General features: G+C 45.3%; 1 protein-coding gene across 4 annotated transcripts in view; it reads right to left on the bottom strand.

Annotated features, from left to right (window-relative positions):
- Nucleotides 1-19,303, bottom strand: part of LOC127584658 (pro-neuregulin-3, membrane-bound isoform-like) — a 304,705-nt gene that overhangs the window by 6,545 nt on the left and 278,857 nt on the right. Inside the window, exons 3-7 of one of the 4 annotated variants that reach the window (XM_052041509.1) lie at nt 18,128-18,228; nt 12,329-12,355; nt 7,370-7,472; nt 3,084-3,207; nt 1,922-2,046 (exon numbers count right to left, since the gene is read on the bottom strand). In XM_052041509.1, the coding sequence (XP_051897469.1) occupies nt 1,922-2,046; nt 3,084-3,207; nt 7,370-7,472; nt 12,329-12,355; nt 18,128-18,228 (480 nt within the window). The remainder of the gene's footprint in view (nt 1-1,921; nt 2,047-3,083; nt 3,208-7,369; nt 7,473-12,328; nt 12,356-18,127; nt 18,229-19,303) is intronic. The other 3 variants (XM_052041511.1, XM_052041510.1, XM_052041512.1) reach the window with 3 other exon arrangements.

Here is a 19,303-nt window from a genome sequence, read left to right as displayed (position 1 = left end):
TTTCTCAGCCCCCACTAATCTGCCTACTTATTTTGTTAACAGCCACATAAATTTATGCAATGTTTTCAAGCAATAATTTTTTCCTGTAATTACTTCGTACCATGTTACTTTCAGATCAACGTAATGGGAGGTTCTCCCGGTGACGCTTGCTTAGACTCGATGGGAATATAAAGGGAAGTATACGTATTGCACTAATCCAATGAACATTTAAGGAATGATTGTAGGAATTGAACTGGTTTTACATTCCATTGTGGCGCAAAAACACAAAAGGGAAAACAACCCAATTGTGTCTAACAAAAGGAGTTAAGAATCATGAGAATCATAGAATCACACAGCATAGAAATGAGCCCTCTTGACCCATCTTGCTCATGCCCATCTCGATGCCTAGCGACACTAATCCCAATTACCTGCATTAGACCTTCTATGCCTCTCCAATCCACGTACCTGTCCAAATGCATTTTAGGTTGTAATTGTATCTGCTTCTACCACCTCCTCTGGCAGCTCGTTCCAGAGAACCACCATCCTCTCTATGAAAAACTCACCCCTCAAATCTCCTTTAAATTTCTCTCATCTCAGTTTAACCTGTGCCATCTAATTCTCGATTTCCCTGCCCTGGGAAGAAGCTCCCATCCAGGCCCCCCCTAATTTTATAAACCCCTATATGGTCACCACATCCCTCCCCCCCCAGCCTCCTGCGTTCCAGTGAGAATGAACCCAGCCTCTCCAATCTCTCCTCATAACTACAGCCCTCCAGTCCAGTCAGCATCCCAAGGGGAGTGTTGATCCAAACCGGAGACGTACAAAGTTGCCATAAACAGTAGGGGGCCTGAGAACTGGGAGCAGTTTAGAATTCAGAAAAGATGAACCAAGGTATTGATTAAAGGGGGCAGAAAGAGTGAGAATAAACTTGTAAGGAACGTAAAAGCATTATGCATAAAATTCCACAAATACGTCAAAAAAAAAGTGAAAACAAGCGGATCTCTTACGTCAGAAGTGGGAGAAATGGAACAAGGAAGTGGCAGAGCAATTAAACAAATACTTTGGTTCTGATTTCATGGAAGAGGACACAAATAAACTTCCCAGAAATGCTCAAGTAGTAAGAGACTAATGAAAAGCAACATTGGTGAAAAAAGTGAGTATGTGTGAAAAAATAGTGCTGGAGAAACTAGACGCACTGAAGGCAAATAAATCCCCAGGTTCTGATAATCTGCATTGCAGTTTACTAAAAGAGGAAGCTATGGCATTAGTTGATCCATTGGTTGTCATCTTCCAACATTCTATAGATTATGGAACCCTTCCTACAGATCGGAGGGTGACAGTTGTAGTTCTACTATTTAACAAAGGAGGGAGAGGGAAAACAGGGAAGTACAGACTGGTTTACTAACATTCATTATAAAGGATCTGCTAAAATACTAGAGTCTATTATATAGGATCCGTTAACAGGACACTTAAAAAGTATCAGATAGATAGACTGCATGGATTTATGGAAGGGAATAATTTATAACATTAATGTTAATTAATAAATGTATAATTTATGTTTTTCTTGTGAATATTGTGTATCTGATGCTATGTGCCTGTGATGCTGCTTCAAGTAAGATTTTCATTGCATGTGTACATACACCTACTTGTGCACATGACAATAAACTCTGACTTTGACTTTGTTTTTACAATTTTACAAATCAACTACTGTTGATTTTTGAGGATGCAACTGGTAGAATAGAAAATAGACATGGTGTATTTGGATTTTCAGAAGGTCCTCCTTGGCTACTGGAAGACTTTGATTCACAGTGGAGGCATTAGGGTTTGGGTATGAAATCCCATTTCATAAATCCCTGTTGATCAACACGTGAACTTTCCACTCTTTCCTTGATGGCAATAAGTTGAGTCGATTTTGTCTGGAATGTCTTCAACGTCGATTTACCTCTGTGGTTTCCCCACTGATTTTTGCGATGGTGAAGACTTGGCTGGGGACAAACCGGCAGCTGAGAACTGTGACTCCAGAACTTTTCGCCGTTCTTCCCCTATATTGTTGTCAGGCTTTGTGTACTGAAAAACAGAGAAACATCACCTCAGGGTCTGGGAGGTTCTCACCGAGAACTGCGCTGTACCAGGAGCCCTCCGTTAGCACCACCAAGGAGCCACTCCCCAATAGGAGAAGGTCATTAAGCCTTCCTGCAACCCTAGTGCCATTCTCCTCCGCCCTGTGTAGTCCTCAATCGTAAATGTTTATCTACCTTTAATGGGATTAAATGCAAAATATTTAAAGGTGCTAGCATGACCATGATGGACTGAATGGCCTCATTCTTTGCCATACATTTCTATGGTCCCACAAACAGTCCAGTGACTACTCCAGTCTTGCAGGTTGCCTGGCTGAGTACATCTGACCGTACTCACTTCCGTAAATATTGGAATAAAATGGAGCCAGGTGCTCCATTTATAAATGTTCTAGAGGTGGCAGCAGTAAGACAGTCCCTTCCTTCAATGAACGTAGGAGGTGAGCAGGTATGAAATGTGCTGGCACTCACAGGATGTGTTGCTTCTGGTTCGCCTCACTGAACCTACCACTCAACACTAATCAAGCAAGCGAAAGTAAAAAAGAAATACAAGATGCCGGAAATTGGGAACAAGAACAGAAAATGCTGGAAACTCTCAGCAGGACAGGCAGCATCTGTGGAGGGAGAGTTGATGACCCTTATTCAGAACTGGGAAAGTGAGAAAACAAGTTAGATTTAGGGTGGCAGAGAAGGAGGGGTAGGGAGCAAGGGGATTTTCTCTGACAGGGTGAGGTCAGGTTGTCAATGGGGCAGTTAGAGGGTGACAAAGAAACCTGATGCTTGCAAATAGCAAATCAGAGTGCGATATTGGAAAGGAGAAATAAAAAAGCTGAGCCAATATCACTGACAAAAAAAAAGTCAGTTCTGATATTGACAGACACGAGGAAGTGATCAGAAGTCAGAGAATTTGATATTGAGTTGGGAAGCCTGCAATGTACCCAGTTGGAAGATGAGACGCTGTTCTAACAAAGTCTATTTGCCTCAGTCACGTCCAAAGGGACTGCCTTGGCCCAGCTGGCAGCTGCTTACCTTTTCCAGGGGTAGTACGTTCTGACGAGGACTGTCTGGTCTGCTCACTTCAGTGGTGTTCAGACTGTAACTTTTTGCAAAGCGGATCTCCTTGCCTTGATCACGCAGCTTCTGCCTTTGTTTTCTGATAAAACAGAGATCATCTTCACACCCAGCAAACTTCAGCAGTTAGCCCTCAAGCAGTGATTACTATGTGTCCTGCACACTCACACTGGGTAACAGGGAGCCACTCACCCTGTCTGCTAAACCACGGGCTGTGTAGTTCCTGCACTAGTGTAGCACACTGCACGTAAGATGGAGCTTTTCCTGACCAGCACTGCCCAATGAAAATGGCTCTCTTCAGACTCGCCCTGTGACCATGAAGCCAAAGATTATCAGATGATTGGGGCAATGAAGCAGGTTCAAATATGGCTGGCAATAGGCTCATTTAAGGCTGCTGCCTCACTGCTCTGGCGACCCAGGTTCGATCCTGACCTCCAGTGTTGTCTGTGTGGAGTTTGCATGTTTTTTTATTTGGGCAAGGACAATTGTGCCGAAGGGCCTGTTTCCCGTGCTGTCTCTCAGCAAAGACAAACCTGCAAAGTGTCATTCTTTAATAACTCTTGGGTGTGCTGGGGCAGGAGGGTGGGGCAGAGATTATTTGATGACAGTTGAGGATAAGGCTTTCATTTCCTGTTTTAACAGCTGAGGGTGTCCCCAGCCTTCACTCTGCCCATCTATCTGACTCCAACAAGCCACAAGCCTGTAGAAATACCTTCTACTCAAAACATGTGCATTTCAGGCTTGAAGGAGAGCATTCTCAGAGACCATTATTTTACCCCAGCATCACTAACAACTGCCGACTTGAAGCCTGCAGGTTCTTTCCAGGATCCAACAATAGCAGAGGCTCCAACCTCTTCCAAACACACCTCCTGAGAGCAAAGGACCAAATGGTGTCCCCCACACCTTACCTTTTCTGCAGACGTGACTGAGCCTTTCCCCATTTTGTTAATTAAAACTGGTGAAGGTTTTCTGATGGTATCAAAATTCAGGCCAATAAAAGTGTGTAAATAGCCTCTTAGAGCAGCTAGTGAGAACATCAGGTGTGAGAATAGTTTAAAGTGAAGGGAATCCAATGGGGCATCTGGGATGGGCCCAGATTAAATGTGCCAGCCCTCTGTTATGCTTGGCTCAATAATATCAGTGACTACACTCCAAATGTAATTCACTGCGAATAAGGGACCTGGATAAATGTAACGTTATTTCTTACTAATCCTGGAGCACTGAACACTAGGTGTGAAGTGTCAATGCCTCCCCGCTGGCATAGGCTGAGATCAAGCCCACTGCAAAGTATCCTTGCCCACAAACCTGGCACCACATACAATGAGTGGCATTAAGGCTCAGAGTGCTGGCTTGCCAAGGCTTTCGGATTTCCCTGGAGACTGGGAGTAACCTCAAGGACGTTGCTCCTAGCAACCCTGAAGTGAAATCATATCTCTGTGATTTGTAACATGAGCTGTAATATAAAAGTGTTTTACTACAGGTTACACCTAGTCACGGTCTGTTGGGAGAACCTCAGCTCATATTACATTGATTGCTGATGAAAGGCAGAGAAAGTGACAAAATTCAACTCTGCAGATGACAAAAATTTCAAAAACAAGTCAGCTAATGAAGCAAGTAATGAAAGTACAGTGCTTGGAAATAACACTACTGGTAACCTTAATGTAAGCCCCTAGGAGATGCTTCTTGAACAGTTCCAATGAACATAATGGATGTGGGCGATTAGACTGTTTGAGGAGTGATGGAATCAGGAGACAAAGAGGCCACTCATTATCTACTGGGCCTGGGAAGAGGGGGCACCACGAGGAAAATTGAGTCAGGCAAAGGATGGCCACAGAATGGCAGCGGGAGAGGCGGAGACAGGAGGTCATGCGGTGGAAGCAGTTGGGCTGAAGGTAAAAGGGATAACACTGGCCAGGAAACCAGGGGCCACCAACTAATGGGGAGACTTTCTAACTCAGCCACTTCATCGTTGCATCAAGACCCATGGGCAGAGGAGACCAGACAATATCCAGGGATTGGAGGAGTTTGGACAGATTCTTAGGGATGAAGGAGATCGGACACTTCCCAGGGATGGAGGATATTGGACAAACTTCCAGGGATGGAGAGGGTCGGACTTATCCCTAGGGATGGAGAGATTGGATTAATTCCCACAGAAAGATGAAAGTTAACCAATTCCCAGGTGTGCAGAGATTATTGATTCCATGTTTGGGGGAGACTGGATTAGTTTCCATGGATGGAGGAGATCAGACGGATTTCTGCGCAGAGTGTAGAGCAAATGGTCAGGGATAACGGATTAGCTCTGATCTAATGGAGAAACTGATCTGCATACTTTTAGTCGGTCTGCAGCATCTGTTCAGATTTGGTTGGCCGTATTTTCTAATCTCCAGTGATCCTGACAGGATGACAAATCGGAATCCATTAAAGATATCTTCCATGACAGCAATCCCAAACCGGTCGTCATTCTGACGAGTTGTGGACTCCGGAACTCAGATTTCATGAACCCCAAGTCCTTCAATCCCAGAGCGAAAGTGCTTTGAATGTGACCAGGGAATTTTCATCTTGTGTACAGAGCAAATCAGCACGGAAATATCGTCAAGCCTTCCACAGAGTGCCGTCGCCTTTCGTTTCAATGAGGAGTTTTACTACCGCAGTAACCTGCACGCCAATGTTTTAATTAAATTTAATTATCTTTCTCCCTGTTATGGCATCCAACTGTAAAACTGGTTATGACAGCGGCTTCGATGGATGGCCTGGCCTAAACAGAAGTGAGTTCGTCAGAACTGTGCTTTCAAGCGAATGCCGCCTTCCATCTGATTGTTTATCAAATAAATGGCCTGGATATTTAAAATTAATCGTGCCTGCTACTGATCTCATGCTGGTCTAAGGCACAGGGACAAGTCCGTAGATGGAGCAGGATAGTTAAGAATATCTCTTGGCTCAGCCAAGGCGGCCATACTGAGACGTGGCCCGGCTTAGCGAGGGAAAATTCTGAAGGACTCTCTGCTGGATAAGTGTAACCCTGCGCAGCAGGGAGAGAGAGTGCAGCCTGTCTACACAATGTTTGGGTGAGGGATCAGAGGTAACCCACACTGTAGGAAGAGTCAGTGTCGAAGGAACTTTTACCCCGTTGAGAGTCACTACCTGTGGAACTCACAGCCCACTGAGAAACCCCTTCCCCAGTGAAGAGTCAGTGTCTCTGGGACGCATATCCAGACTGGTTGCATCACGGTCTGGTACGGCAATTCGAATGCGCAGGAACGTAAGAAGCTGCAGAGAGTAGTGGACTCAGCCCAATACATCACGGGCACATCCCTCCCTACCATCGGGAGTATCTACAGGAGTCACTGCCTCAAGATGGCCACATCCATCATCAAAGATCCCCACCATCCAGGCCATGCCGTCTTTTCACAGCTACCATTGGGCAGGAGGTGCAGAAGCCTGAAGTCCCACACCACCAGGTTCAAGAACAGCTACTTCCCTTCAACCATTTGGTTCTTGAACCAACCGGCACAACACTAAATCACTAGAGTTTAGCAACACTATGACCTATGACTTTTTTTGTTTCCAGTTGTGTTCTTTCTTGTAGAAACTGTGTATAATTCATGTTTAATTTATGTTTTTCTTGTGAATGCTGCTTATCTGATGCTATGTGCCTGTGATGCTGCTGCAAGTAACTTTTTCATTGCACCTGTTGAAAAAGAAATGTCTAAAAGTCAAGTTTATTGTCATCTGTACAGGTACGTGTGTGCACAGGTGCAATGAAAAACTTACTTGCTGCAGCATCACAGGCACATAGCATTCCTTGTGCATACATATACTTGTGTATATGACAATAAACTTGACTTTGACATCCCAGTGAGGGTCAGTGTTTTGTGCCCAGAACTGACTCGTGATAGCAGTAAGGTCATCCCTCAGTACTGAGTCTGACAGTGGAGGTACCACAATGTTTGTATCATTTCCTCACAATGGCCATCTGACACCAAACATCCTCGCAGTTTTGCACCTGGAGTGCTAGCCTAGATTTTGAGCCCAGGGTCCTGGAGTGGGACTTGAACTCACAACCTTTGGACTGAGGCCAGTGAGAGTGTTCACCCTGAGCAAGCAGACAGCAAATGCATTAGCAAGGGAGCAGACTATCAAAATAAATGGGAACCTGCGGAAAGAAATTATGCTGGAGCTCATGGAAAGTGAGGCGAATGTGAGACAAGGTTTAAGTAACAGAAATTCAGTGGGGCTGGCCTTACTTTGTTTTGAAGTAAAGGACCACACAGAGCATCCCGACCACTGTCAGTCCGATGGTGATGCAGGTTATTGACATGATCTGTCGCTGGTACATATCCTCGCTCTCTGTGGGCAGAAGCACAGGTAGAGAGAATCAACATTAATCACACTAGTCTGAGTGTGTGCTCGTGACCATGCAGGTCCGCCTGTATATACACTTGATTTCATGAGTAGTTCATTAACATGGATGTTTTGTGTGGATACACATTTATATATCTGTGGTCTGTTTTCACACGTGTGCATGTGTGTGCATCTGAGGGCACTATTTGTGCATCGTGTGCACATTTGGATGTGTGTACATGTAGATTTGTGTGTGTTCATGCATATGTACTTGCATTGTGTGTATCCATGTGTGTGCACATGTACATGTATGTATGTATGTATGTATGTGTGGATGCGTGTGTGCTTATGTGTGCATATGTATGTGTGTGCTTGCATATGCCCATGTTGCTGTGTGTGTGATGTGTGTGTATTTGCATCTGCTTGTTTGTGTGTGTGTATATGTGTGTGTGCGTGTGTGTGCGCACGCGCGCGTGTGTGTATGTGTGTGTGCACGCGCGTGTGTGTGTGTGCACGTGTGTGTGTGTGCACGCGCGCTCGTGCGTGCGTGTGTATCAATTGATGGGGCAATCTCTCCAACCTGCAGTTTCATCTTCTGCTTCTTGCAAAGTTTAGCTTCAATTGGCTCAAAAGCACCACATGGAATCCCCTCAGGGATGATCCCCTTTGCAGTATCCCAGGAATCCATGGATTTAACCTGGTGACTGATGGATTGAGACAATGGGCTCAATCTGTTCAAATTTAAATCCTAGCCACAGGAGTCTTTTGATAAAAATCACACATCTACAAAAGGAGCTCACGAAACTTAAAACTAAAATTCAGCCTTTATTCTTTTGCTGGAGTGTTGCCCTGTGGGTCCAGAGTGAGATCAGGCAAACACTTGGGCTTTGACAGGATTCCAAGGTCAGGATAGGAGGTGAACCAGTGTCCTGGGGGAAGGAGAGCTGAGTACTGCAATCAAACTCAGGAAGGATAAGAAACTGAGTCAGTATCTATTCTCTGAGAGTTGAATGGAGCAGTGCAGAGGAAGCCTTAATCTCTACCTAACCTGTGCTGTACCCACTCTGGTAACATTTGATGGGGCAGTGCAGAGGGAGCTTTATCCTGCATCTAGTATGCTCTTGGAATTGTCTTAATGGATGGATGTGTTTTCCCTTATCGATACAGATGGTATTGGTGGATCTAGTCACAGACAACGTAGTGGTTTAAGTGGACAATGTCACAGTTGGGAGGACATCGACTGTATCATTGTAAGGCTTTGGTTTGTTCTGGACTGAGAGTGAAACTCTTAACAGCAGTGAGGATTTGATCTCAATAATTAGGGTTAAATATTGGTTGTGAGCAAGATAACAATGGGGAAAGGTCCAAAGAGGAACTGGTTTGGGTACAGTTACATATAGGTAAAGGTTGGGGAAGCAAACCCAGATTGGCAGCGCAGTGGCACAGCTAGGAGAGCCGCTGCCTCATAGCCCCAGTGATGCAGGTTCGACCCTGACCTCTGGGGCTGGCCGTGTGGAGTTTGCACGTTTTCCTTGTGATCATCTGGGTTTCCCCTGGGTGCTCCGGTTTCCTCCCACATCCCAATAATGTGCGGGTTGGTAGGTTAATTGGCTGCTGGAGATTGCCCCTAGTGTGATAACCTAGGGGGAGTTGATGGGAATATGGGGAGAATGGGATTGGTGTAAATGGTTGCTTGATAGTTATCGCAGACTTGGTGGGCCGAAGGGCCTGTTTCTGTGCTGAACGACTCAGAGATATCTGGATGGCAAAGGGTGCGGGCAATAATATAAGAGGGAATCAGGGTGAATAAAAGTATCACAGGGCAGAATTGAAAAAGGAAATTAGAGAGGCAAAGAGTCAGTGCAGGAATAAATAAGCAGTTTGCGTAAAAAGGAATTCGAATGTGCAACAGCATAATCAATAAAATGCTTATCAGATGGTGATAGGGCCGATTAGGGACTGAAATTCTGATCTATTGGAGGAAGCAGAGGAATAGCTGAGGCACTAAGTGTTATGTTTCCTTCCACTTGAAGGATTGCAAATGTAACACACTTGTTCACAGAGAGGGACAGAGACAAATCTAATAATTACAGGACAGTCAGTTTAAATCAATGACTGCAAGCTTTCAAAAATATTAATCTGGGGAAAAGTTAATTACCACTGGGGAAGCACAAACAAATGAAGGGGAGGAGGCAAAGACACATGATGGGCAAATCCTGACTGAGCTTGTTGATTGGTCACAGAGAAACTTGACGTGGACACTAACTGCTGTGTACATGAGGTTCCAGAAGGGATCTGATCATGTTTCTTGTTGGCAAAACTGAAGCCCTGGGAGTAAAAGGAGCATGGATACATCATCGGCTTTGGAAAAGGAATCAGGGAGTCATGATGGTCAGTTGTTGCTCAGACTGGAGACAGGTGGATAGCCATGTTCTAAGAGTTGGCACCTGAACCATTGCTCTCTTGGTAAATATTAATCATTTGGATTTGTGTGTGCAGGGTAACCACTGCAAAATCTGCAGATGAACCACAATGTGGTCGTGTAGTAAAAGACTGAGGAGGACAGTCAGGTAGAGTAGGCATTGGACCAAGTTCTGGTGAATGGGATTAGTGCAGATAGACACTTGGTGGTCAGTATGGACAGGGTGGGCCGAAGGGCCTGTTTCTGTGCTGTATGACTCTGTGATAGTGATACGATTTCCGGGAAGTGCAGGTGGAATGGACGGGTGTGATAGGTGAAATTTAATGCAGTGGTGTGCATCAGTATGTGTTGGTAGGCAGAGTGAGGAGGGACATTATACCAACTGGAATGATACAATTCTAAATGGGCAGCAGAACCAGAGACTTGGGAGCGTTTGCTGTCAAATCTTTGAAGGTGCCACGTCAGGTTATAAAGTGAATGGGACTCTGGGCTTAATATACTGAGGCATTGAGTACACAGTCCAGAAAGTTATGCTAAGCATGTACATAGAACACTGGCTTGTCACCAGCTGTAGTATGGTGTCCAGTTCTGGGCATCAGACTTTAGGGACATGAAGGCCTTAGAGAGGGTGAACTGGAGATTTACTGGCATAGTTGCAAAGAAATGGGACCGGTTATGTGGCGACTGGAGAGGCTGGGATTGTTCCAGGCAGGGTTAAGGGGAGATCTGATTGAGTTTTTGCTTCCAAAATCAGGAAGAGTTTAGAAAAATTGTTTCAGTGGCTGAAGGGTTGTTAACTGATGGGCACAGGTTAAAGGTGACCAATAAAAGAACAAGAGGCAGCAGGAAGTAAAAGTCAATATGGCAGGTGGTTGGGATTTGGAATGAACTGTGTGATTGGCCAAAAGAAATAGATTCAATGGAAGTCTTTGAGACGGAATTGGATAAATACTTGGAGAAAAAATAGCAGTGATACAGAGCAAGGGTGGGATTGATTGGATTGCACTTTGTCTGGGGGTCAGTGTTGGTGGGGTCAGTGTGTGGGGACAGTCTGATGGGGTCAGTGTGTGGGGTCAATGTTGGCGGAGACAGTATGTGGGGGTCAGTGTGTGGGGTCTGTGTGTGCGGTCGGTGTTGGTGGGGTCAGTGTGTGGAGTGGGGTCAGTGTGTGGGGTCAACACTGGTGGGGTCAGTGTGATAGGGTCAGTGCTGGTGGGGTCAGTGTTGGTGGGGTCAATGTGCGGGGTCAGTGTTGGTGGGGTCAAATGATGAGCGAAAGAACTGAGTGAGAAGATGGACCACATTATATGTGAAGGATCGAGGGCTGCAGTTCAGGGTTCTGATCGGGAACCGGGCACACTGGAGGATACTTGACAGGTTCAAACACCGGTGAGGTCGGCAGTGATCAAGTGAGGACATTGTTGTGTCTTCATGCCCAGGATTTTAAGAGTGCAACAATGTGAAAGGGACACAGGGCAAGAACAATGGTGCAGCTAGTGGAGATGCTGCCTCATAGCTCCAGTCACCTGGGTTCAGTTCTGTCCTGCGGTGCTGTCTGTGTGGAGTTTGCACGTTTTCCCTGTGACCAGACGGATTTCCTCTTTGTACTCTGGCTTCCTCCCACCTCCCTGAGGTGTGTGTGTGTGTTGGTTGGTTAACTAGCCACTAATTGCTCCATTTGTGTAGGTGAGTGGTAGAATCTGGGGGAGTTGACGCGTATGTGGGAAGAATTAAATGGGATTGGTGTAAATGGATGGTCAGTACGGACTGTCTCCTCTGTGCTGATTCTGCTGTGCAGGGCCTTGAGAGCTATTAAAAGTTGCAGTTTCATGTTTGGTTACTCTGTGTGTATAGTGTGTGCGTGTATAGTGTATGTGTGTGTGTGTATAATGTGCGTGTATAATGTGTGTGTGCAGGGAAGGGCCTGTTTCTGTGCTGTATGACTGAGCATCACAGGGCAACCTGCTGCTTCAAAGACAGGGAGGTGGGAACTGAGCAGAGTGGAGGGGCTGTGATACCAGCTCAGCCTTGGCTGTCAGTGCTGCCATTTCTGAAACTATCAAACACTCGCCAATCTGCAGAGAGAAGGAATCCCACTGACTGATAGAAATTGGAGCAGAGACCAGCAGACAAACAGCTGGGGGTGGGGTATTGGCCGCACAGGATGAATGTTGGATTGGGCAGCAAGGCTGGACGCAGACCAGACGAAGACAGGGAACAGACGGAAACTGAGACACAGACTGAATCCGGACATGAACACCGACCAGACCAAACAAGGGCAGAGAGCGCACGGACACAGAGACACACCGACCAGACGCAGAGATGCAGCAACTCAGATAATGACACAGATAAAACATACAGAAATGCAAAGATAGAAACCGGCAAATAAGAAGACCGACATGCACACAGAGAGAGTATAGCCAGAGCCAAGTGTTCATACCCATGAATTCTATTCCCAGATGTTCTGCTGCATTAAGATATTTCAGGGAGAGGATGAGAAAAAGAAAGGAAGAGAGAGGGAGAGAGAGAGATAATGTCAGCAATCAGCATCATAACTTCCTGTGGTCTGACTGTTGTCTCAGAGTTCGCCGCACGATTACAGAGACAGGGATTGTCCAATCCTCCATATTTTGTTACCACCTTATTTCCTGTCAGCTTCTGACGGTCAAGACACAAATACATCAGGAACTCAACAAGCAGAGATGGAATTAATTTATAAGACGATCTGGGGATTGACATACGGATTTTTTTTCTACAATCATGCATTTACCTTCACAGTTTTCAAGCCTGACTTGCCAGAAAAGCTTAATGTCAACAGCAGGAACAGGACAAGGATGTTCACCTCCACCAATCAGTGCTGCACACAGCTCCACCCTTCACTGCTATAGACCGGAGTATGGTCTGCAGGAGAGGCATGGCCTGGGGCACCCAATGCACCTTCATAAACTTAAATCAGACAGTTCCGGTCACCAAAGCCTCCCAGGCCAGGCTCAGAGTCAGGCATCAGAGTTGAAATTTACCCCATTGCCTCCTGCACAGTGACCTCTCTGCTCTGGGTATCTACAAGGAACACTGGGAGCTTGATGATTACTGATAAATGAGATTGGCACTTAGACACTGATAAGCATGGAAAATGCTTTTCCTGACTGGGCAGAGCTTCTCTCAACTGTTGTGTTGAGATGAGTTGGACAGGCGTTGCATTCGCTGCATATTGAAGTGAGAGAAAATCCCCAAACACGGTCCAGCTTTGTGTGTGTGGGTGATGGAGGAGCTGGTGAGCTGGTGTTTGAGAGTGGTGTGTGTGTGTGTGTGTGTTTGTGAGTGCATATGTGTTTGTGTGCTTACTGTATGTTCTTGTATTGGTTTACTATTGTCACTTGTACCGAGGTACAGTGAAAAGCTTGTCTTACAAACCGATCATACAGGTCAATTCATTACACAGTGCAGTTACATTGAGTCAGTACAGAGTGCATTGAGGTAGTACAGGTAAAAACAATAACAGTACAGAGTAAAGTGTCACAGCTACAGAGAAAGTGCAGTGCAATAAGGTGCAAGGTCACAACAAGGTAGACCGTGAGGTCATAGTCCATTTCATCATATAAGGGAACTGTTCAATAGTCTTATCACAGTGGGGTAGAAGCTGTCCTTAAGTCTGGTGGTACGTGCCCTCAGGCTCCTGTATCTTTTACCCGATGGAAGAGGAGAGAAGAGAGAATGTCCCGGGTGGGTGGGGTCTTTGATTATGCTGGCTGCTTCACCAAGACAATGAGAGGTAAAGACAGAGTCCAAGGAGGGGAGACTGGTGTCTGTAAATGCACTGGGCTGTGTCCACAACTCTCTGCTGTGTGTGTATCTGTGTGTACATGTGTGTGTTAATGTTTATTTGTGTGAGTGAATAGTGTGTATGTGTGCATGTGTGTGAATATATGCATGTGTGATAATCTGGTATTTTAAGTGTGACAGTGTGGTAATCCTTATTGGGCCAAGTCCCTTTAAGAGGTGTAATTATATTGTCATCAGTTCCCTCTAGTGGTTGATGAAAACACAAAGTTAACAGCTTTGCACTCAAGAGATGCAACTGTCAAAAATGGCTCAACTCTGAGTGCAGTTATGATAAATGGCAACAAGGGTGAAAGCAGAATAACCCGAGATGTTGCTGGTCTTTTGTGAGGTTTGGGGGTTTTGTCCTGGATCCGTGGAGCAGCACGGTTTACTGAGGTGGATTTACTGATTCAGTCTTTTGTACTCTGCTTGGTTGTGGGCAGCACAGTCCGAGAAACAACGACCTCAGTTGTTGCCTTGACCCTTCCAGTAATTCAGCCAAGTAGTGGATTGAGGAAGCAGAAAGAATAAAATATTTCTGCTGCAAATGAATTGCGGAAGGGAAGAAATTGCCCATTCCGCTTAAGTCGCTAGGTTTTAGGACATGCAAGATGATGAAATATGGCTGGCTTCATCCCAGCCTAGAGACAAGACATATGAAGAGTTGGTTAAGACAGTTAAACAGCACGAGTGCCCCACCTCAGTCCCACAGGATGGAACAAAGGCATGGAAATGAAACTATAAACTTTGTGGCAGATTTGAGATGGATTACTGAACACTGTGGGCATGATGTAAGTTCGGAAAGGATGTCACATTGTTGAGGAATCTATGGTGCGTTCATTTGAAAGAAGTTTCTCAGTATAAAGCCTCCCAAACCCATGATCTCCACTGTGAAGGAAAGGAGCTACAGGTACATGGGAGTGCCACCTCTGCATACCTCCAAATTGTAAATAGGTAGCCATTCCTTCACAGTCACTGGGTCCAAATCCAATGGCACTGTGGACGCACCATCAACTGCTGTGGTCAAGAAGGCAACCACCAGCACATAATCTCAGGCAATAAATTCGGCCTTGCCAGTGCTGTCTGAAAATAAGTAAGTAAACTCCCTGATTTTCAGGAAAGCATCCTGTATTCCCCAGGTAATGGGGAGAACAGTCGAATATGCACAAGATTTCCAACATGGCCAACAGAAGACCCAGGTCTGGTTCTTTGGGATGTTTGGGAAAAGTGAAGAAATATCCGAAGGAAAATCTTATCATTGCAGCGTGGAATTGGTGAGTGAAGATATATGTGCTGTTTGCCATAATTGTGATATCAAAGGACATCTGTCAGCCATTTGCTTGCAAGCAAAATTGGGCCATGGCAAACTCAAGCAGTGACTATTGGAAAGAACAATACAGGGCACCACACAAGTAAGTGAAGAACTATTTGATCCCTGTTGAAATTCAATGAATGTTTCCCCACATCGGTGTACATTGAAGGAAGGAGAACGTCAATGGAATGTGACACAGTCGCTGCAGTACTGCTGATATGTGAGCAGGAGCAGAGGCAACATTGTCAGGATGGTACACTGAAGCAGAAGTAATCACCTGCCCTCCTGTAGCTATACCGCAGAAAGGATCACGTTGAAAGAATGTGCGGGACTGGTAAAAGTAAGGCAAACTCCCGATTTTGATCGTTACGGGTTAACGCTCAATGTTGTTAGACCCGCGCTGTCTAGCAAACATAAAAGTAAATTGGGGAGAGATTAAGAGCATGATGAAACACTCTGTACCAGCAGTGCTTGACTAGTAACCTGAGAACTTGGAAACATTCAAGGTATGAGAAAGAAAGCTACACCTGGTCTTGTGAAAGCACAACTTGCAGCTTAAGGCTGGAAGGAAAAGAGTGGGGAAGAACAGCAGAGACCACAGGACGCAAGTATCATTGAACTGGATGAATCCTGTTTGGACTTTACCACTCATCCAGCAGTGAAGACAAATGCCATCATTAGGGACCTCTGGAAATTACAAGATAACAATCCACTGAGAAAGGAAGGTAGACAGACACCCCTCTACCTCTGGCAGATGATTTGTTTGGGAGGAAACAGATCACAACGATCGATACTTCACAACCTTACCGGAAGATCCCATCAGACAAAGGTCCATGTGATTAATACCACCAATATGCCAGGCTTTCACATGGGATTAGCAGCAGCTCTGGGCATTCTCAAGAGGACAATGGGTATTCTGATCCAAGGTCTGCCAGATGTTGGAAGCTACCCGGAAGACATGTTGGTGTCTCGAAAAATAGAGCAAAAACATGAGGACGATCTAGAAGGTGTACTTTTACGATTCTGGGGAGCCAGAGTAGAGCTGAGGTAAGGCAGGTGTGTCTTTACCGGCTCAGTCTGTCTTGGTTATAAAAGAGATACTGGAGGACTCCATCCTGTTGAAAACAAAACAGTGTTGGATGCAACTTGACAGAGTTAAAGGCCTACTTAGGATTTCTCAACTGCCATGGATGTTTCCAGCCATCTTTAAGCAAACCACTGTTAAATTACAAGACAACATGGAAGCGGACAAAGAAGTATAAAGCTGTGTTCTGAGAAATGAAGCAATTTCTACTGAGTTCACAGGTTCAAGTCCATTATGGTCCTGTTGCTGCTTGCCATGCAGGGTTGCTGTTGCTTTATCACAGTAAGTGGAGATTGGAGTTGAGCGACCAATTAAAATTTCATCAAAATCCCTTTTCCAAGCAGAGAAACAGTACTCACAATGTGTAAATATTGTGCACAAAGTTACAAATTTTCATGATTACTGCAATGGCCAAAACTTTAAAATCCTCATGGTCTACAAGCCTTGACAAGGTATTTTCGGTAAATCCAAGGGGATGCCTCTAATGGCCTCAGCCAGTGTGTAGAGATGCACATAAAAAGTTGCTGGATACAGCATAAAAATGTGCACAATTGCAGGAGCATTGCAAATATCCACCAGTAGCTTCTCTCAACCCCTGGAAGTAGCTGAACTAACCTTGGTTATGTTACCTGTGGATTTTGCCAGTCCACATAACGGGAACAATGACCACGATTATTGTAGGTGCACGTTCTGAGCAGATGGAAGCTGTTCCTATAGGTACTTCTACAGTACAAGTAACAATTAGGAAGCTGAGAACGACCTTCACTTCACATGGTCTTCCAGTTAATTTGAAGGACAACAGAAGCAACTTCATTAGCACTGAACTGCCACGTCCGTCAGGCATGGTACTCATACCGGACATATCGAAAGGTTGGTCAGAAAAGGCCATTCAGCTATGGAAGATGGATTAAAATAGAGGTGAAACTGAGACATAAGTTTCTGGTTTCACTAGCCACATACAATACAGAATCAGAGGGCAAAAATCTACTGGGTTCTGATGGGTCGACGTCTCAGACCTAGTGAAGTCAGGGCTTAGCACTGCAGTATGTTTCAAAGGAGCGAAGCACAAGGAAGAACATGAGGCCAGAGCTTGTGGTTGCCATTTTAATGAAGATGATCTTGTCACACGAGGAAGCTGGTTACCAAGATGCACTGGACCAATTTCATTTGTGGTTCCTCAGAATAACTTTCAGGGGATGAAGTATCACCAAGATCACCTAAGACCTTGTACATTGTAGGCATCAGATGAACCACATGACGTCGTACATTGTGGACGTCAGATGGTCTGTGGACATTTTCCCACCCATCACAGAAACTGATGCAGTGGAGGAGGACACACCTCAGAGATGTTTCTCCAATGGAGATCTTTCTGTGCAATCTGTGCTGTGACACTCAATATAAACAAGAAAACACAATACAGATTGAATGTAAATATGGAAATGTTTGGTTGTAACATAGTTTGGTTGTAACATTGTACATTTGTGACTGTACTTATGTATGTCTGTTTTCATCCACTTTGAGGGGGAAGGGAAGTGGGTGGGAGAGGCTCTTTTAACCTGATTCTACAGTAATTCTATTGTTATCAACTCCATCTGGTGGTCAGACGACGATGGAAACTAAAATGGCTTTGCACAGAGAGAAGCACCTGCTGAAAGCTGCTGAACAGCAAGCATTGGTTTCATTCCACACTTGCATTGTGTGTGTGCGTTGGAGGAGCCAGAGCCAGTCAGCCAATCAGCCTCGTACACTGTGGTGTTCACCAAGTCTCCTTCAGTAACTGTGTCTACCGGAGCCAGTCTTTGTGCTTTCCAAACACTAGAGACCAATCAGAGTTGTTTTAGTGGCAGAGAGCACACCATCCGTCTGTAAGTGTGGACGTAATTGGCCATCCCTCATCACATGACCTTGGAGCTGTCCTGTTGGGTTTACCTCCAGGCCATGAAATTCTTTGCCCTTCATTCCACTCTAAACCTTTATACCAAAGTGTCATTTCCATAGTAACAGCTGCAATTAGAACTCACATTGAAGGAAGAAAACATTCCACATACTTGGGTCAGATAGGATTGAGTCAGTTTTCGGCAGGTACTGGTCACAGCGAACACCCTGGTATCCTTCCTTGCACCTGGGGGAAAAAGCAAATACATGAGTGACCACGTCTGGCTCAGGGAACGCTGACTGTGCTCAGTTTCACGAGACTTGGCCGGTTCCCTGGACATTTGTTGTTGGACGGAGCCTTAAGGTGACTGACCCATGAACAGATGTAGAGTCATAAAGTCATGCAGCACAGAAACAGGCCCTTTGGTCCAACTGCTCCATGCCCATCTGCTGGCGCCATTTGTCTGCATTTGGCCATATCCCTCTGAACCCTTCCTATTCATGTACCCGTCCAAGTTTCTTTCACATGTTGTTATTGTACCTGCATCGACCACTTCTTCTGGCAGCTCCTTCCATATATACACACCACCCTCTTCGTGAGGTTGCCCCTCACGTCCCTTTTAAATCGTTCCCTTCTCTCAAACCTATGCCCTCTAGTTTTTGGTTCTCTTTCCCTGGGAAAAAGACTGAGTGCATTCCCCCTATCTATGCCCCTCATGATTTTATACACCTGTAAGGTCACCCCTCAGTCTCCTATGTTCCAAGGAATAAAGTCCTAGCCTGCCCAACCTCTCCCTATAACTCGAAGAGAAGCCCAGTCAGTGGACCTGTCTCACAAGAAGACAATACCAGGCTTTTGATGCTGGACCAGGGCAGTGAGATATCCCAGCCAGTGTCAATGGAAAGGCAACGGCATCAGGTCAAGATTCCTCTCCTCTGTGCCTTGCGAGGTTGGAATAAGGGCCACACTAGTGGATACTGGTCAGTCTGCAGTAAGGGACAGGAGCAGGTAACCCAAACCACACCCTGTGTGATGTGGAGACCCAGAAGCAAAGTGTGGATTCTGCAATCCACTCTCCAGTACTGATTTAGGCACTATGATTAATTCTGAATGCTCCTTGGGGATTGCAAACAAGATAAAGTGACTGTGATAGTGGAAGGTATTTTAGTTATACAGCAAGTATATCCCATAATTAATTCCCAGGCTGAGAAACATCATGAGTAAAGGAAGCTTTACTCTCTACCTAACCTGTGTACACATACTCTGGGAGTGTTTGATGGGAGAGTATAGAAGGAACCTTACTCTGCATTGAAAATCAGCC

The sequence above is a fragment of the Pristis pectinata genome, chromosome 30 (assembly GCF_009764475.1).
Source record: "Pristis pectinata isolate sPriPec2 chromosome 30, sPriPec2.1.pri, whole genome shotgun sequence".
Classification (NCBI taxonomy): domain Eukaryota; kingdom Metazoa; phylum Chordata; class Chondrichthyes; order Rhinopristiformes; family Pristidae; genus Pristis; species Pristis pectinata.
This window is presented reverse-complemented; position numbering and strand designations above follow the sequence as displayed.